General features: G+C 42.9%; 1 protein-coding gene across 7 annotated transcripts in view; it reads left to right on the top strand.

The window, feature by feature from the left end:
- The first annotated feature begins 3,196 nt into the window (after positions 1 to 3,196).
- mto1 (mitochondrial tRNA translation optimization 1) overlaps positions 3,197 to 18,955 on the top strand; it is a 17,093-nt gene continuing 1,334 nt past the window's right edge. The window contains exons 1-12 of one of the 7 annotated variants that reach the window (XM_014158555.3): positions 3,197 to 3,319; positions 4,331 to 4,544; positions 4,673 to 4,872; positions 5,234 to 5,351; positions 6,823 to 7,121; positions 7,361 to 7,473; positions 7,573 to 7,763; positions 8,448 to 8,578; positions 8,971 to 9,175; positions 9,701 to 9,872; positions 11,837 to 11,946; positions 12,132 to 12,289. In XM_014158555.3, coding sequence (XP_014014030.2) covers positions 4,349 to 4,544; positions 4,673 to 4,872; positions 5,234 to 5,351; positions 6,823 to 7,121; positions 7,361 to 7,473; positions 7,573 to 7,763; positions 8,448 to 8,578; positions 8,971 to 9,175; positions 9,701 to 9,872; positions 11,837 to 11,946; positions 12,132 to 12,289 — 1,893 coding nt within the window. In that variant the 5' untranslated portion in view covers positions 3,197 to 3,319; positions 4,331 to 4,348. Of the gene's footprint in view, positions 3,473 to 3,637; positions 3,849 to 4,330; positions 4,545 to 4,672; positions 4,873 to 5,233; positions 5,352 to 6,822; positions 7,122 to 7,360; positions 7,474 to 7,572; positions 7,764 to 8,447; positions 8,579 to 8,970; positions 9,176 to 9,700; positions 9,873 to 11,836; positions 11,947 to 12,131; positions 12,290 to 18,955 lie in introns of those variants that run through there. The other 6 variants (XM_014158556.3, XM_014158554.3, XM_014158553.3 and 3 more) reach the window with 6 other exon arrangements.

The raw sequence follows: 18,955 nt of genomic DNA, 5'->3' as shown, positions 1-18,955 counted from the left end.
GACGGCCGTAGCCCACTCCAACTCCCACCCAGTCAGCAGAGAAATAACCGTGGCAACCTTTGACCTCTCGTGGTAGGGGCTATTTGGTAGGGGCTATTTTGTGCACAAAATAGAGGGAGCACTGGAGTAGGAAGCCACAGCATTTAGATGAGTTTCCGTCATATTTATCCGGGAGGGACAAACAGGCATCGCTGACCTTGGCGGACTGCTGAATGGATTGGTGTGCTCGCTCACTGGGTCGACTGGTGGTAGAGTATCCTCCGCTAGTTGAAGGCAATGCCTCTCGAGTATTTTTGAGATGTTGAAGAACACGAAGGACCTCATCCATCGCCGTCCCGTTGCGTCAGCTGGTCGTGGTGTTGACGAAGTAGGTGTCCCTGTTCGTTGACCGTCTGGGAGATGTCCTGATTCCCTGCTACTTCCATTTGTCGAGGCAGTATTCTGTAACGGAGACGCTGGGAGTCGAGAAGCAGGTGGTGAGTTTAATAATACAAGAAACATAGACCTATACAAAACAGAAGTACCATCTGGACATGAAACATATAACCAATACTGCCTGGGGAATGGAACTAAAGGAGTGACAGATCTCAGGGAGGTAATCAGTATAGTGATGGAGTCCAGGTGTGCCTCATAATGAGGCGCAGGTACGCATAACAATGGTACTAGGTGTGCGTAATGATGATTGCTAGGACAAGTGGTTAGTAAACCGGCAACATCGAGCGGGAGTAGATGTGACAGACTCTCCAAACTCCCGCCAGTGGAGAGTGCTTGTTCTGTTGTTGAAATGTTTGCTGTTGCTTTCACACATTTCAATGCATATGTGGTAAATCTATATTCCATCTAATCCTACAATAATTGCTAACATTAGCGTTTCATCATTCCATCTCTGTATCATTTATTGCAACCCTAAGACATTTCTGTTTCTGCGCACCATGCTTTGGAGTCAGTACATTCAATGAGAGAAAATGTTCATTTGATCCATTTATGAATGGTGAGGAAATATAATTAATTCTAATTTAGACAGATGTAACAATGGTTGTGGAAATGTACTTTTACATTGTAGAACCAGTTTATTGGCTGTAATTGCCAATTGGGTAATTGTATGGCACTGTGGGGGTTGCATGTACCTGTTTGAGCTCCTGTTAGACAAATTCGATTTGATGGGGAGGCTGTGCAGTCTTGCGCTCTACCTGTGTCCTTTCAGATAGGACAGGTTCAAGGGATTATCCAGTACTTTTGTATAGCCTACTTTTTAGCCAGTAGTTCTGAAATTAGCACCCACGAACCAAAAGTGTTCCCTTCAAATTGTGTACTACATCATACTGTATGTGCAGATATGTGCACCACGTCATTGCTCTCTCGCTCTACTGTGTGTGCATCTTGCTAACTGTTACTCAAATGGTAAGGGGCTGAAGTACACTGGCTAGAACTCGAAATTGCTAGGGGGCCGGCCAAATAGGGGGGAAATGTAGGTAAAATGGTGATTCACAGCTTCCAGAAAACAGATACTTTCAAACTAGGGATCTTGTGGCTAATTGAGGTGAGACAGTAATTCTGCTCATATATTATACATGTATGAATTACACATTGACACATCCAGCCCAAAGCAGGTTTAAAAAAAGACTTACTAGTCGCCAATGTACTTGAGCATGTCTTTAAGCCTTCTTTGATATTGTGCTTTCACCATTGGATCACCAAGATCTGCAAAATAAATCTGCACTCTGAGCACGTCAACCTGCCTTGCCTTCTGCTGATTTTATGCCCTTAAGACTGCTACAAGATCCCTATTCTACAATTACATAATCAAAATGTGTTGTAGACAAAATAATGAAAATGACTGTCTGGTTGTAAGATTTGTAGTTGATCAAGTCGTTGCATGTAAAGATTTTTTTTTACTTGACTTGTGACTGGACTTGCTCTTATAATGCACAACTTGGACTTGACTCAAGATTCGACCCGTTCTACTTGGGACTTGACTTGAGACTCGGAACTTGTGACTTGCTTGTGAGTTGAATAATAGTGACTCAGTCTGCAGGTTGCATATGCAGTAATCTATACAGTAATTTATTCTGTATCTCTGCATTTGCGCCCTGGTATTCATTCAGTATGTGTGTACACCTCTGTTTCTGTCCATTACAGAACCACTACTTTTCCCACTTTCCATCCCCATGTTCATCTTCGTCAGTGTGTGTGTGTTAACTCTTGGACTGCCTTACTCCCCTCTAATCTGGGCGGTGTCATCGGGTCACAGCCAGCAAATACTTACACAGAACCCAAACCGGCTGTGCGCATACACTATCGTGCATAAATTGATTTTGTCCCCCCACACCAAACGCGATCACGGTTAAAATATCAAAACAAACTCTATATTAATTTGGGGATAGGTTGAAAAGCATTAAACATTTATGGCAATTTAGCTAGTTAGCTTGCATTTGCTAGCTAATTTGTCCTATTTAGCTAGCTTGCTGTTGCTAGCTAATTTGTCCTGGGATATAAACATTGAGTTGTTATTTTACCTGAAATGCACAAGGTCCTCTACTCCACCAGTTAATCCACACATAAAACGGTCAACCGAATCGTTTCTAGTCATCTCCCTACCTTCCAGGCTTTTTCATCTTTGAACTTATATGGTGATTGGCATCTAAACTTTCATAGTATTACCACAATGACAGGCAAAACAGTTCGTCTTTCAATCACCCACGTGGGTATAACCAATGAGGAGATGGCACATGGGTACCTGCTTCTATAAACCAATGAGGTGATGGGAGAGGCAGGACTTGCAGCACGATCTGCGTCAGAAATAGAAAGGAGTGTGGGTGCAATAATTGAATAACATGGATTTCTAAATTTATTTTGCAACGCTCGCGTCGCGTAGTCAGCCTGTTAGAGCCGGGTCGCTCTCTTTCATGTCCAATAGACACTAGTTTTCGTTGCTAAACGAGATATTATTGTAATGACCAGACTAGATCTTAAAGTAACAATTATCCAGACGCTGGCTTGAGGTTACGAATTGACGGTTTATTAACCCAACTTTACACAGGCTACTGTTTGGCCGTAGCCCACGCCAAATAAATGAAAGATACCCTACAAACCAACCATGACCTTCTCTTGTGAAGCCCAGACGTAAGAGGAAGAACAATGGCTAAACCTGGTCTTAACTTCCCCAATGTTCCATCCCACTGCCCAACCCCCCTCCACGAAACTCCGCCAATCGCCAGGACGCCCGGCATCAGAACATTCCAGGCATTCCAGTGATTAGCAGATAGCAGGAATAGCTATCTAGGTTAGATTGTTTCGAACACCACCATGTAAGCGTACTGTAAGTAGGGAGAAAGTGTAGTTCGTCAATTGGAGGCATACACAACGTATCGATCTGTTCAAATTTGCAACAGTAATTGTATATTTTTTAATTTGAAAGATTATTATTCGTTGATATGAAAGATAAGGGCCATATCTTCTGAAAACCATTCGGGCAAGTGATGCTTATTGACGTTTCCAAACGTTAAAACCAGCACCAGAATTGTAGTTCACATGGCTAGTTGTGGTTAATCGCTGAAGGGTTTTCAAGAGCTAAACTAGGCCTACAGTACCGATATCATCATCATCATCAAACATAACTGTGTCATTGTGCGCATATACACACTATATTACGGTTACGGGCAATGACGGCAAACAATGGCGGCACCCGGTGGGAACGCTTAGATTCATGTTTTGTAATACCTCTCTTCACAGCAATTTACCTATTGTTCTGATACTTCTGCAATATTGAACACTCCTGTATGATTAAAAAAACGTTTTCGTGACCAGTAAAACGGATCACATTGTTAACTCTGATATGAGGGCAGTTGGTAAGTGGACATGGCTAACGTTAGCTATTCAGAACCAGAATTGAGTTTTGTAGTTGAGGTCGGATGAGATAAGAGATGAAGCCCGGATGAGATGGAGCAAGTCTACGCTGAGATCACTATATCTTATTCAAATGCTGTTGCTTTTTCGAAAATGCAGGCATCTGAGTGTTTTTGTCAAATCAAAATCCCATTTTATTTGTCACATGCTTAGTAAACAACAGGCTTAGACTAACAGTGAAACGCTTACTTGCGGGCCGGGAACCTTCCCAACAATGTAGAAATGATTTTTTTTGTTTAGAAATAATAACACGAGTAACGATAACACGAGTAACGATTCTGTTAGGATAGTCTTGGAGGTAGTGCCACATTGTCATTCTAACGTGTTTCATTTGATCACATTTACTGATCTATTTTCAACAAGTAAAATCATGTCAAATGTTGATTATCTGCACAACCTAACTCTCCTTCTCTTACTTTGATAGTTGTCATGAAACTTTGACATGTTGGCACAGAAACTGCACCTGCTCCGACACAACGTCCTGTCATTTGTATCCTCTCGGACTGGCAGTGACCTCACCAGGCGCCAGTATGATGTCATCGTGGTGGGGGGAGGACATGCTGGGACTGAGGCGGCGGCCGCAGCAGCCAGATTGGGAGCAGAGACCCTCCTCATTACCCAGAAGATCATGACTATCGGTGAGAGAGAGGAAGAGCTTCCTGTTATTTACTTGTGGGATCAGTAGGATTAGAGCAGTGTCTCTCTGAACCACCCACCCGCTCACACTCTCCCTCTCTCGCACCCTTCTCCTCTCGTTGTACCTCAGGGGCCCTCTCCTGTAACCCCTCTCTGGGGGGCGTAGGGAAGGGCCAGCTGGTGAGGGAGGTGGATGCTCTGGATGGTCTGTGTGGGCGAGCAGGCGACTGGGCCGGGGTCCACTTCTCCATCCTAAACCGCAGCAAAGGGCCCGCTGTGTGGGGCCCCCGGGCACAGCTGGACCGGGAACGCTACCGCCAGTTCATCCAGGTACCTACCACTCAGCACAGCCAGGATCTGTTCAAGTTCATTTAATTGAATTGTTTAAACAGGAATCAGACAAGTTGTTTACATAAAGTCCTGTGTCGGCCTAGTTGGTAAGAGCGTGGCGCTAGCAATGCCAAGTTTGTGGGTTTAATTCCTGCATGTATCACATAAAAATAAATGTATGCACTCACTGTACTGTAAGTCCCTTTAGATAAAATTTTCTACCATGTGGCAGATAAAAGAGCACATATTGGCTCCAAATCCATTTTGCAGTGATACTCTTTTCAATTGACCATCTATCTCAAGAAAATCTGTCTATCTAGAAAATGATTAATGCTTTAATCCTCTCCTGACTCCTCTGCAGTCAGAATTGCTGTCCACTCCCAGGCTGACAGTGTTGGAGGGCTCAGTGGATGAGTTGCTGGTGTCACAACCCAACCCAGAGGAGCCTGGACACCACAGAGTCACTGGGATAAGACTGGGTAGGAAAGACTGACAGACTGATAGACTGACTCTCTCACACAAACACACATACACACTACACATTCACATACTACACACATTCACATACTGTCTCTCTTAGTATCTGGTACTAGTGTTTTCCTGTTGAATCTTTGATCATTCCCCTATAGCGTCATGCTGTCATCTGTTTATGTAGGATGATTGTAGGTTTATATGATGTACAAGTATTTGAACCGTAGTAGTATGCATCCCCTCTTTCTCCCTCTCTCTCACACACACACTCTAACACACCCTCCTCTCTCGCTCTTAAACACACACTCCTCTCTCTCAAACACTCTTCTCTCTCTCTCTCTCTCTCTCTCTCTCTCTCTCTCTCTCTCTAACATATCTCTCCTGCGCTCTCTCAATTTTAATTAAATTCAAAGGGCTTTATTGGCATGGGAAGCAAGTGGAATAGATAATAAACAATCTGAAATGAACATGAGAATATTATACTCACGAAAGTTTCAAAAGAATAGAGATCTTTCAAATGTTATATTACTGGCTATGTATATTGTTGTAACAATGTGCAAATAGTGTGCAAGTACAAATGTGAAAATAAATAGATAAATATAGTTTGTATTTACTGTTAGGTTCTAATGAACCTATTAAAACTCACTGACAATTAGTAAAGCTCAAACCAAGTTTATTCAGCCATTGGGTCATACAGCTGCATAAGACACAGACATGGTTCCAACAGTGGTAGTGTGTATATTAGAGGTCGACCGATTATGATTTTTCAATGCCAATACCGATACCGATTATTGGAGGACCAAAAAAAGATACCGATTAATCTGCCGATTTAGACTTTAAAAAAAAAAAAATGTGTTGTTGTAATAATGACAATTACAACAATACTGGATTAACACTTATTTTAACTTAATATAATACATCAATAAAATCAATGTCTCAAGACTTAAAAATCCTTCTTTAACCTGTCGCCTTCCCTTCATCTACACTTAAAGTGGATGTTACAGGTGACATCAATAAGGGATCACAGCTTTCACCTGGATTTACCTGGTCAGTCTGTCATAGAAAGTTCCTAATGTTTTATACACTCAGTGTACATTGCACACATATCAATGTCTCAATCTGAGTTGACTTTCTTTTTTTTCCTTTATGTATTATTTATTTTCTCCCTGCTGTGATTAGAATTTGAAAGATCTTATTTAAACCATATTATAATCCCTCCTGAATCTCAGCCACAATTTACATGTGGATGTTTCACTGAAGATACAGTAAAGTTTTTGGAGAGGATGTTTGTAAATCTATTCGACTCCCTGTCTCTAGAAGTATAATAATGACTACATACAGTATTTACAAAGTCTAGGTCTGGGATTTTCACACCAAAGGTTGAAGAGCACGAACCCTGAATATTATAGCAGCTTATACTTAAGGATGCTATGTTCTTAAGTTCCTTTAGGACATGTTCTCTCTATTCTCTCCTCTTAGTGGATGGAAGCCACCCCATCTTGTCCAGCTCAGTGGTACTTACCACTGGCACTTTCCTGTCCGGCTCCCTCTTCATGGGCCAAACCACCTCTCCCGGGGGGAGGATGGGGGACGCCCAATCATGTGCCGGACTTTCATACACACTGAAAGAGACATTGGGGTTGAGGGTGGGTCGGCTGAGGACTGGCACACCCCCTCGGATAGTGAAGGAGTCTGTAGATCTGTCCTTGGCTCAGCTCCAAGCCCCGGACAAACAGCCCACTCCCTTCAGTTTTCTCAACACGCACACCCGCTGCAAGGTAAAAACTACAAAGAAAGACTACAACTGCCATATATGCCAACATAAAACATTACACCCTGCAAAGATTGTTTTTGGGTTAATTCGAAGGTAAAGAAGTAGTACAAAGCAATTTCAGGTATTTCTAAATCTTATTCTTTAAAAACCACTGGTCTAGACAAAATTAGAAACAAAATGTTGCATAATACACCTTAAATTCTCTACAAACTGGCTGTGATGCTAACATGCTATGCCCTGTAGCCAGAAGAGCAGCTCCCCTGCTATCTGACCCACACCACACCTGGAGTGGAGAGAGTGGTCAGGGAGAGTGTCCACCTCAACTGTCACATACAGCAGGACACCAAAGGTCCCAGGTACATACATGCACACGCAGACAGTCACACACTCACCCACACAGTAAACTGTGTACACATTACTTTACACACTCCATTTTGTCTTTCGTCCTCTCTTAGATACTGTCCCTCCATCGAGTCGCGGGTGCTGCGGTTTCCGGGGCGACGGCACCAGGTGTGGCTGGAGCCGGAAGGTTTGACCTCTGACCTGTTGTACCCCCAGGGCCTGTCCATGACCATGCCCCCTGACCTGCAGCTCCGCCTCCTTAGGGAGATCCCCGCCTTGCACCGAGCCGAGATCCGCACTCCTGGTATGCAGCCCTAAATACAGACACCCACTCTGAGTCCCAATAATCTGTCCTTTCTCCAGAAGTGTGCACTTGTTCACTTCCAATCCAATGAGTGAGTGGGAGGAGTGCAGGCAGAAAAATGGTATGTAGAATCTCAGGTCAACCTATCCCGTACCCCTTGACCGTTTATGCACCTTTCTAGATCTGAAAGAATTGGCTGGGCGTTAACAATATAGTAATAGCTCCACCTTGCTAGCCTTGTATGCTAAGTAGGATTTTTGCCATTTTACTTACACCCATCCAGTTCTTTGAAGTCTGAGGCGGAATCCAGAAGTTAACTCTAACTGCTAAACTTTCGATCAGATTTAAGTGCACCTGTTCAGCTCAACTGTTGTAGTTGTTTTGTTAGATCAAGTTAGACACAGTTATCATCAAGCTTGATTGACCTAAACATTTTTTTTGTTCGCTGCCTAGGACTACATTAGCACTCTCCGAGGTGTGTCATTGTGGTTGTTTTGGAGAGACTACACTATAGTTGGACTGCGCTTAACCACTGATCTACAAATCACCTTTCATCCCAAATAACTACTCATTATTATGTGAAATAACAAAAATTATGAAGATTAGCGATTCTGCGTCTCACCTTGCTCAAACTGATTTCCTCAAACACGCCGATTATAACCTCCTTGTCTCTTTGGATTCCAGGTTACGGGGTGCAGTATGACTTTGTGTGCCCCACCCAGCTGACCCCGTCTCTGCAGGTGAAGAGCACTCAGGGGCTCTTCCTCGCGGGTCAAATCAACGGCACCACGGGCTATGAGGAAGCAGCCGCACAAGTAGGGGTTAAATCTGTTCTAATCTGGGAACTGGGACACCCGGGTCGTGTCATTAGGGCACGTAAGGGAAAATGTTTTGGAACTAAAATGTGTATTTCTTATTGGGCAAGTACAGGTAGTCCCTCCCTGTTTTAGTCTGTTTTCTTCCATTTGGTGCCTAGTAAACACGACCCATTTTACATGTTTAACATTTTGGTCATTTAGCAGACGTGCTTATCCAAAGCGACTAACGGTACAGTGAGTGCATACATTTTTTTGTATGATCACTGTGGAACTTAAACTCTCAACCTTGGCAATGCTACCGGCCATTTGCCACACTTTTTACCAACTGACCCACCACAGGACCCTACAATATATGCTACAACAAACCCCTTTCTCTCCTCTCTCTCCAGGGCTTGTGGGCGGGGGTGAATGCTGGTCGGACGGCCCTCTCCCTTCCCCCCATGGCACTGTCTCGTACCCAGAGCTACATCGGGGTGCTGATCGATGACTTGGTGGGCCGAGGGGTGACAGAACCTTACCGTATGTTCACCAGCCGCGCCGAGTTCAGAACCTACCTCAGGCCCGACAACGCAGACCTCCGTCTCACCCCCAGAGGTATCATAACGTGTGTGTCTGACATTACCCAACTACTGGGTGCACTTGTTTTGGCTTACATAGGGCCCCGGGTGGGTGGAGTTTGCATATTTTAGACCATTCCATTGGCCCCAAAGGGAAATCTCCACCCACCCGGGTCACAGGGCAAGCTAAAACAAACACACTCCAGTAATGTAGTGATACATGAACAGAGTATATTATTGGCTGTGTTCAGTTACGAGGTCAAGCATGGGTCACTGACAGGAAATCCAGCAGCTTGGAGCTTAATCTTGTTAATGAAGTGCACATTGTCATTGGCTGCATAGGTTTATAAGATAAGAAAATGACTACTGTCATTAGCCAACTGGAAGAATTATAAGATCTATTGCATCTCTGGCCATGTCTGACTGATCACAGACTGAGCAATCTTACTGATACAAATAATAGTCAGTCTGCAGCCACCAACTATAATGTAGTCAATCTCAAAATTCCATGTCAGACTTTGTGGATTAATAATATTTTATGACCTTTGACCCGATCTGCAAGGGTTTGAGGAGGTGGGCTGCGTGACTTTGCGGCGATACAAGAAAGCGGTAAGTGTGAGGGACGGCCTCCAGGAAGCCCTGATGGCCCTGCAGTCTGTGGCTCTATCCTCCACCCGTTGGAGAGAGAAGCTGGGCAACATCAGCCTGAGTGAGAACAAGAGCACCACCTTAAAGTGAGTAGGAAGTGGTTCAGTGGTGGGTGGTTCAGCATGTATTTACTGGGATGCGCTCAGCAGAAAACAATGTTGTGGGACGTTTAGATAGGCATATACAGTGCATTCAGAAAGAATTCAGACCCCTTGACTTTTTCCACATTTTGTTACGTTACAGCCTTATTCTAAAATGGATTAAATATATTTATTTTCCCCTCATCAAACTACACACAATACCCAATAATGAAAGCAATAACCGGTAAAAAAAAAAAAAAAAGGGGAAATATACTATTTACATAAGTATTCAGGCTCTTTACTCAGTACTATGTTCAAGCACCTTTGGCAGCGATTACAGCATTGAGTCTTCTTGGGTATGACGCTACAAGCTTGACACACCTGTATTTGGGGAGTTTCTCCCATTCTTCTCTGCAGATCCTGTCAAGCTCTGTCAGGTTGGATGTGGAGCGTCGCTGCACAGATATTTTCAGGCTCTGGCTGGGCCACTCGAGGAAATTCAAAGACTTGTCCCGAAGCCACTCCTGCATTGTCTTGGCTGTGTGCTTAGGGTTGTTGTCCTGTTGGAAAGTGAACCTTTGCCCCAGTCTAAAGTCCTGAGTGCTCTGGAGCAGGTTTTCATCAAGGATCTCTCTCTACTTTTCTCTGTTCATCTTTTCCTCGATCCTTACTAGTCTCCCAGTCCCTGCCACTGAAAAATATCCCCACAGCATGATGCTGCCACCACCATGCTTCACCGTAGGTGCCAGGTTTCCTCCAGACGTGACACTTGGCATTCAGGCCAAAGAGTTCAATGTTGGTTTGATCAGACCAGAGAATCTTGTTTCTCATTGTCTGAAAGTCCTTTAGGTGCCTTTTGGCAAAATCCAAGCGGGCTGTCATGTGCCTTTTACTGAGGAGTGGCTTCCGTCTGGCCGCTCTGCCATAAAGGCCTGATTTGTGGAGTGCTGCAGAGATGGTTGTCCTTCTGGAAGGTTCCTCCATCTCCACAGAGTAACCTTGGAGCTCTGTCAGAGTGACCATCGGGTTCTTGGTCACCTCCCTGACCAAGGCTCTTCTTCCCCGATTGCTCAGTTTGGCTGGGCGGCCAGCTCTAGGAAGAGTCTTGGTGGTTCCACACTTCTTCCATTTCGGAATGCTGGAGGCCTCTTTGTTCTTGGGGACCTTCAATGCTGCAGACATTTTTGGTACCCTTCCTCAGATCTGTGCCTCGACACAATCCTGTCTCGGAGCTCTATGGACAATTCCTCCGACCTCATGGCTTGGTTTTTGCTCTGACATGCACTGTAAACTGTGGGACCTTTAAATAAACAGGTGTGTGCCTTTCCAAATCATGTCCAATCAATTGAATTTACCACAGGTGGAGTCCAAGTTGTAGAAACATCAAGGATGATCAATGGAAACAGGACGCACCTGACCTCAATTTCGAGTCTCATGGAAAAGGGTGCGAATACTTATGTAAATAAGGTATTTGCTTTTTATTTGTAATAAATCTGCCAAAATGTCTAAAAACCTGTTTTCGCTTTGTCATTATGGGCTATTGTGTGTAGATTTAGGATTTTTTATTTAGTCCATTTTAGAATAAGGTTGTAACGTAACAAATCAAGGGGTCTGAATACTTTCCAAATGCACTGTATGACATGTAGAATAAGAAATCATATCAGCTCTATTCAGGAAATGTCTCTGCAACATTCAACAAGGTTTTCCTACTGAATATAGCCCTGACTTTCTATTGTTCTATGTATGGGAACAGTATCCTTAAAACATCCGTATCTGGTATTTGTGTACACACACAGGTTGTCAAAAAGATAGTGACTCCTCATTCTGAAACAAACTAACAACACTGCAACCTATGAGAAAGTGAATGCGTCACGTCTTACTACATTTTCAAAATTCCTTTGTTTTCTCAAGCAGAGGTGTATATAGTCTGCTCATTAACTTTTACTATACCATTTATCTTTCTCTCTCAGTGGTTTGGATCTGTTGCAATACAAAGATGTGTCCTTTGAAATGTTGGCCTCTGCCTTCCCAGAGTGCCTTTCTCAATATTTTGAGTACTCACAACGACTCAAGATTGAAGGTAACGGCTCAATCAGTCTGCTTCTGAAATGGCAGTCTATTTCCTAAATAGTGCACTACTTTTGTGGCTCTGGTCAAAGGTAGTGCACAATATAGGGAATAGACTGTCATTTCAGACACACACTCAGTTTAGTCTGTTAAACTTTACTTTAAAACGTACTGATCCCTGTGCTTTGTGGCTTTCAGCTGTGTACAGACCCCACTGCGAGAAGCAGAGTCGAGAGATGGAGAGAATACAGAGGGAGGAAAGTCTGTCTCTCCCCTCTGACATGGACTACCTCTCCTTACCAGTGTCCCTCTCTCAGGAGGTCAGAGAGATACTGGACCGAGTCAAGCCCAACACTGTGAGTCTCAGTAAAACTGCAACATAAACCACATTTCCATCCACAGTTTTTGCGAGTAAAGTCATATTGAAAAAATATATAATTACGACAACTGATGGAAACAGGAAGTTTCGGTACAATTTTATAAATACCGACAGATAATGTGTTTGATCGACAAACTGGGATATTTTCTTTGTCAGTAAAATGAATTATGCTAGAAATGGTGGTGGAAACATATATAAAATTGTATTTGTTACATGCGCTGAATACAACAGGTGTTGACCTTACCGTGAAATGCATATTTACGAGCCCTTAGCCTCTTGAGGACCCCTTCGAGATACAATCCCGATAACGGGATTGGTTGGACAACAACCAGTGAGATAGCACGGCGCGATATTCAAAACAAAATAATCTCAAAATTAAAATTCAAGTATTATACGGCATTTTAAAGATACTCTACTCGTTAATCCAATCACATTGTCCGATTTCAAAAAGGCTTTAAGGTGAAAGCAAAACATTAGATTATTTTAGCATAGCACCTCAGCAAAAAAATAAAAAATAAAATTCAAGCACGATAGCCATCACAAAACCAGATATACAGCTAAAGTTAAGCACTAACCTTTGACAATCTTCATCAGATGACACTCCTAGGACATCATGTTAGACAATACATGCATTTTTTGTTCGATCAAGTTTATATTTATATCCAAAAACCCAATTTTTACATTGGCGCATGACGTTCAGAAAATGTTTTCTCCCCATAACTTCCGGTGAATAGGCACATTTAATTTACAGAAGAACTCATAAACTTTGATAGAATTTCTAACAATTATTTAAAGAATTAGAGATAATCTACTCCTTTATGCAACCACTTTGTCAGATTTCAAAGTAACGTTACGGAAAAAGCACATTGTTCAATATTCTGAGTACAGAACTTAGCCTTCAATGCTAAGCTATACATTTAGCCTACAACCACGGCGTCGACAAATCTCTAACAATATGTTCGAAATATTTACTTACCTTTTCTGATCTTCGGCGGATGGGCACCCACTTCCACAAAAATGTTAATTTGTTCTGCAAAGTCCATCATTTATGTCCAAATACATCTGTTTTGTTGACCCATCCAGAACACTTTACAATGCCATATGGCATGGACGCAAATCCATAGACGAAATGTTCCAAGTTCCATTACCATTTGTAGAAACACGTCAAACGATGTTTACAATCAATCCTTTAGGGTATTATTTTACGTAAATTTGCGATACTTTTACAACCGGGCAATAGGTATCCATCCCAGAAGAAAAATAAAAAAACACCGAAGTCACGTGCACACGCGTCATAAGACACTCCTCAGACTGGCCAGTGATTGACTGAGCCATAATTTTCTGCCCGGTAACAGATGACGGTTGAAACCAGTTCCTAAAGATTGTTGACAGCCAATGGAAGAGTTAGGAGGTGCAATGTAAATCCTATGTCACTGTAGTTTTTCAAGGGATTCAAAACAAAAACTAATTTCTCCCACTTCCTGATTCAATTTGTCTCAGGTTTTTTTGCCTGCCATATGAGTTCTGTTATACTCACAGACACCATTCAAACTGTTGTAGAAACTTCAGAGTGTTTTCTATCCAAATCTACTAATAATATGCATATTCTATTTTCTGGGCCAGAGTAGTAATCTGTTTAAATTGGGTACGTTTTTCATCCGGCCGTGAAAATACTGCCCCCTAGCCCCAACAGGTTTTAACCAATTTTTTTTTTTTTAAGTATGAAATAAACTAAAGGAAAAATAGTAACAAAAAATAATAACAAGGCTATATACAATTGGTACTGAGTCAATGTGCAGAGGTACGGGTTAGTTGAGGTAATGTGTACATGTAGGTAGGGGTAAAGTGACTATGCATAGATAAGACAGAGTAAGTAGGGTGTTGAAAGTGCACTGTGATGAGCTTGGTGCTCCTTTCCAATAAATATCGAGGGTCTTATTCTGATGACATGATCAATGCTTGACTGCTGTTTGACAAATTAAATATTCTCGTTCTTATCCATAATAGTCTCATGTAGACTAGCCTACCCGCACTGTATCTGCGAGCTGTTGGCTGGAGCGCACGTGCCAAGACCAGAGGAGGTACATTTGCTATTTAACACAACAGTTTGTGACAAAACCATCAGCAGTTGAAAATGGGATGGAAACAAATTTGGTACGTGGAAACTTAAGCAAAAAATTACATTTGATGTGCACTACGTCATCGCACACAGATTTTTATCCGCAATAAGTCTGTTTGGTGGAAACACACTAGTGGTGAGAAAATTGGCATATTTTCTTTATGGGGAATTTAGAATATTTGGAAACCTAGCTACAGCTAGTCATTTTTTTTTCCGGACAAAAAAAATATAACTGACCAAGTGTGATGTACGCCCGTGTCCGGACACTCATACTTACGTCCTAAATAGGTTGTTTTGGTATGCGAAAATAAAAAGTGTGACCCATGTGTTTGACAACAGCTGATAATCAGATAAGGTGACGGGCTGTACCAAAATGAACAAATGACGGGAAAAATAGCAATTGCGCATTTGATGAAGCATTCTGTGTGGGTGAGCCTAGTATGTTGTTATTTGTTGCTTACTGCATACATTTTTACTAAACAATGCATTCTAAATAGTTTGTAGTATACAGTATGTAGTTTTAGTAAGTGGTAAGCAAGACCGATTCTGGACACAGCCTAGGTCTTGTGAGGTATGTCATTATATAAGGCCTGTTACACTACCACACTATAGTAAATAGATCTAACACCCTTCATAAGAATCCCAGTGGTTATCCAAATCTTCACCTGCTAAATGAGGTGTCCAAACTCTTAAGACTACAGTGCCAGTCAAGTTTGGACACACCTACTCATTCAAGGGTTTCTTTATTTTTACAATTTTCTACATTGTAGAATAATAGTGAAGACATCAAAACTATGAAATAACACATATGGGATCATGTAGTAACCAAAAACAGTGTTAAACAAATCAAAATATATTTTAGATTCTTCGAAGTAGCCACCGTTTGCTTTGATTACAGCTTTGCACACGCTTGGCATTCTCTCAAACAGCTTCACCTGGAATGCTTTTCCTAACAGTCTTGAAATAGTTCCCACATATGCTGAGCACTTGCTGGCTACTTTTCCTTCACTCTGCGGTCAAACTATTCCCAAACCATCTCAATTGGGTTAAGGTCATCTGATGCAGCACTCCTTCACTTGTTCAAATAGCCCTTACATAGCCTGGAGGTGTGTTGGGTCATTGTCCTGTTGAAAAACAAATGATACTCCCACTAAGTGCAAACCAGATGGGATGGTGTATCGCTGCAGATTGCTGTGGTAGCCATGCTGGTTAAGTGTGCCTAAAATTTGAAATTAATCACAGACAATGTCACCAGCAAAGCACCCCCACACCATTCTACATCCTCCGTGCTTTACAGTGGGAACCACACATGCGGAGATCATCCATTCTCCTACCCTGCGTCTCACAACACGGCGGTTGGAACCCAAAATCTCCAATTTGGATTCATCAGACCAAAGGACACATTTCCACCGGTCTAATGTCCATTGCTGGTGTTTCTTGGCCCAAGCAAGTCTCTTCTTCTTGGTGTCCTTTAGTAGTGGTTTCTTTGCAGCAATTTGACCATGAAGGCCTGATTCACAAAGTCTCCTCTGAACAGTTGATGTTGAGATGTCTGTTACTACAAATTTTATTTGTCACATGCGCTGAATACAACACCTAACATTCAAATGCTTACTGTAATTTACGGTCTATTAAGCGCACCTGAATATAAGCCGCACCCACTGAATTTAAAAAATATATATATTTTGAACATAAATAAGCCGCACGTCTATAAGCCGCAGGTGCCTACCGGTACATTGAAACAAATGAACTTTACACAGGCTTTAATGAAACACGGCTTGTAACAAAAATAAATTGGCTTTAACGAAACACGGCTTGTAACAAAAAATAAAAAATTAGCAGTAAGCTTTAGTTGTCTTTTTGCACTGAGTCAATTCCTCACGCTGCTGTTTCCAACGTTTTATCATCGACTCATTAAGACCAAGCTCCCGTGCAGCAGCTCTATTTCCTTTTCCAACAGCCAGATCAATCGCCTTCAACTTGAAAGCTGCATCATATGCATTTCTCCGTGTCTTTGCCATGATGAGGGTGACAAAATGACTTCCGTAATCAGAATGATGGGAAGTTTGAGAGCGCTCGATTTAATCTAAACAGTAAACAAAAAAGTTGTTTGACCTTAACCCGTTCGGCAATTTCATTGGTCTAATGAAAGCTTCATACCGCCAAAAAACTGAGCACGTCACAGAATGTGTTTTTTTGTAAAAAAAAAAAAATTGAAAGCGGGAAAAATCCATATATTAGCTGCGTCATTGTTTAAGCCGCGAGGTTCAAAGCCTGGGAAAAAAGTTGCGGCTTATAGTCCGGAATTTACGGTACTTACAAGCCCTTAACCAACAATGCGGTTTTAAGAAAACACCTTAAAAAATTGTAATAAGAATAACAAATAATTAAAGAGCAGCAGTAAATAACAATACCGGGGCTATATATACAAGGGGTACCGGTACAGAGTCAATGTGTCAATGTCAGGATGCTCTCGATGGTGCAGCTGTAAAATCTTTTGAGGATCTGAGGAACCATGCCAAGTCTTTTCAGTCTCCTAAGGGGGAATAGGTTTTGTCGTGCCCTCTTCACGACTGTCTTGGTGTGCTTGGACTATGTTAGTTTGTTGGTGATGTGGACGCCAAGGAACCTGAAGCTCTCAACCTGCTCCACTACAGCCCCGTCGATGAGAATGGGGGCATGCTCGGTCCTCCTTTTCTTGTAGTCCACAATCATCTCATTTGTCTTAATCACATTGAGGGAGAGGTTGTTGTCCTGGCACCACACGGTCAGGTCTCTGACCTCATCGTTGTCGGTGATTAGGCCTACCACCGTTGTGTCATCAGCAAACTTAATGATGGTGTTGGAGTTGTGCCTGGCCATGCAGTCATGAGTGAACAGGGAGTACAGGAGGGGACTGAGCACGCAGCCCTGAGGGGCCCCCGTGTTGAGGATCAGCGTGGTGGATGTGTTGTTACCTACCCTTACCACCTGGGGGTGGTGAGTCAGGAAGTCCAGGATCCAGTTGCAGAGGGAGGTGTTTCGTCCCAGGGTCCTTAGCTTAGTGATGAGCTTTGAGGGGCACTTTGAGTTGGTAGAGCATGGTGTTTGCAACGCCAGGGTTGTGGGTTCGATTCCCACGGGGGACCAGTACGGAGAAAAAAAATTATGAAATGTATGCATTCACTACTGTAAGTCGCTCTGGATAAGAGCGTCTGCTAAATGACTAAAATGTAAATGTAAAAATGTGTTGAACGCTGAGCTGTAGTCAATGAATAGCATTCTCACATAGGTGTTCCTTTTGTCCAGGTGGGAAAGGGCAGTGTGGAGTGCAATAGAGATTGCATCATCTGTGGATCTGTTGGTGCGGTATGCAAATTGGAGTGGGTCTAGGGTTTCTGGGATAATGGTGTTGTGTGCCATGACCAGCCTTACAAAGCATTTCATGGCTACAGACGTGAGTGCTACGGGTCGGTTGTTATTTAGATTGGTTACCTTAGTGTTCTTGGGCACAGGGACTATGGTGGTCTGCTTGAAACATGTTGGTATTAGACTCAGACAGGGAGAGGTTGAAAATGTCAGTGAAGACACTTGCCAGTTGGTCAGCGCATGCTCGGAGTACACATCCTGGTAATCCGTCTGGCCCTGCGGCCTTGTGAATGTTGACCTGTTTAAAGGTCTTACATCGGCTGCGGAGAGCGTGATCACACAGTCGTCCGGAACAGCTGATGCTCTCATGTAAGTTTGTGTTACTTTACTCGAAGTGAGCATATAAGTTATTTAGCTTGTCTGGTAGGCTCGTGTCACTGGGCAGCTCTCGGCTGTGCTTCCCTTTGCAGTCGTAATAGTTTGCAAGCCCTGCCACATCCGACGAGCGTCGGAGCACGATTTTATCTAATTTCTGTATTGACGCATTACCTGTTTGATGATTTGTCGGCGGGCATAGCAGGATTTCTTATAAGTTTCCAGGTTAGTCACGCTCCTTGAAAGCGGCAGCGCTACCCTTTAGCTGTAATCCATGGCTTCTGGTTGGGGTATGCACGTACAGTCACTGTGGGGATGACGTCCTCTATGCACTTATTGATAAAGCCAGTCCCTGATGTGGTGTACTCCAATGCCATCGAAAGAAAGACGATACATATTCCAGTCTGTGCTAGCAATACAGTCCTGTAGTTTAGCATCTGCTTCATCTAACCACTTTTTTTTTATAGACTAGTCACTGGTGCTTCCTGCTTTAGTTTTTGCTTGTAAGCAGGAATCAGGAGGATAGAATTATGGTCAGATTTGCCAAATGGAGGGCGAGGGAGAGCTTTGTACGCATCTGTGTGTGGAGTAAAGGTGGTCTAGAATTTTTTTCCCCCCTCTGGTTGCACAGTTAACATGTTGATAGAAATTAGGTAAAACTAATTTAAGTTCCCTGCATTGAAGTCCCCGGCCACTACGATCGCCGTCTCTGGATGAGCGTTTTCCGGTTAGCTTATGGCGGAATACAGTTCGAGTGTGGTTTTAGTCCCAGCCTCGGTCTGTGGTGGTATGTTGACAGCT

The sequence above is a fragment of the Salmo salar genome, chromosome 19 (genome assembly GCF_965601325.2).
Source record: "Salmo salar chromosome 19, fSalSal1, whole genome shotgun sequence".
Classification (NCBI taxonomy): Eukaryota; Metazoa; Chordata; class Actinopteri; order Salmoniformes; family Salmonidae; genus Salmo; species Salmo salar.
The sequence above is the reverse complement of the archived record's forward strand: the minus strand, read 5'-3'. Positions and strand labels throughout refer to the sequence as shown.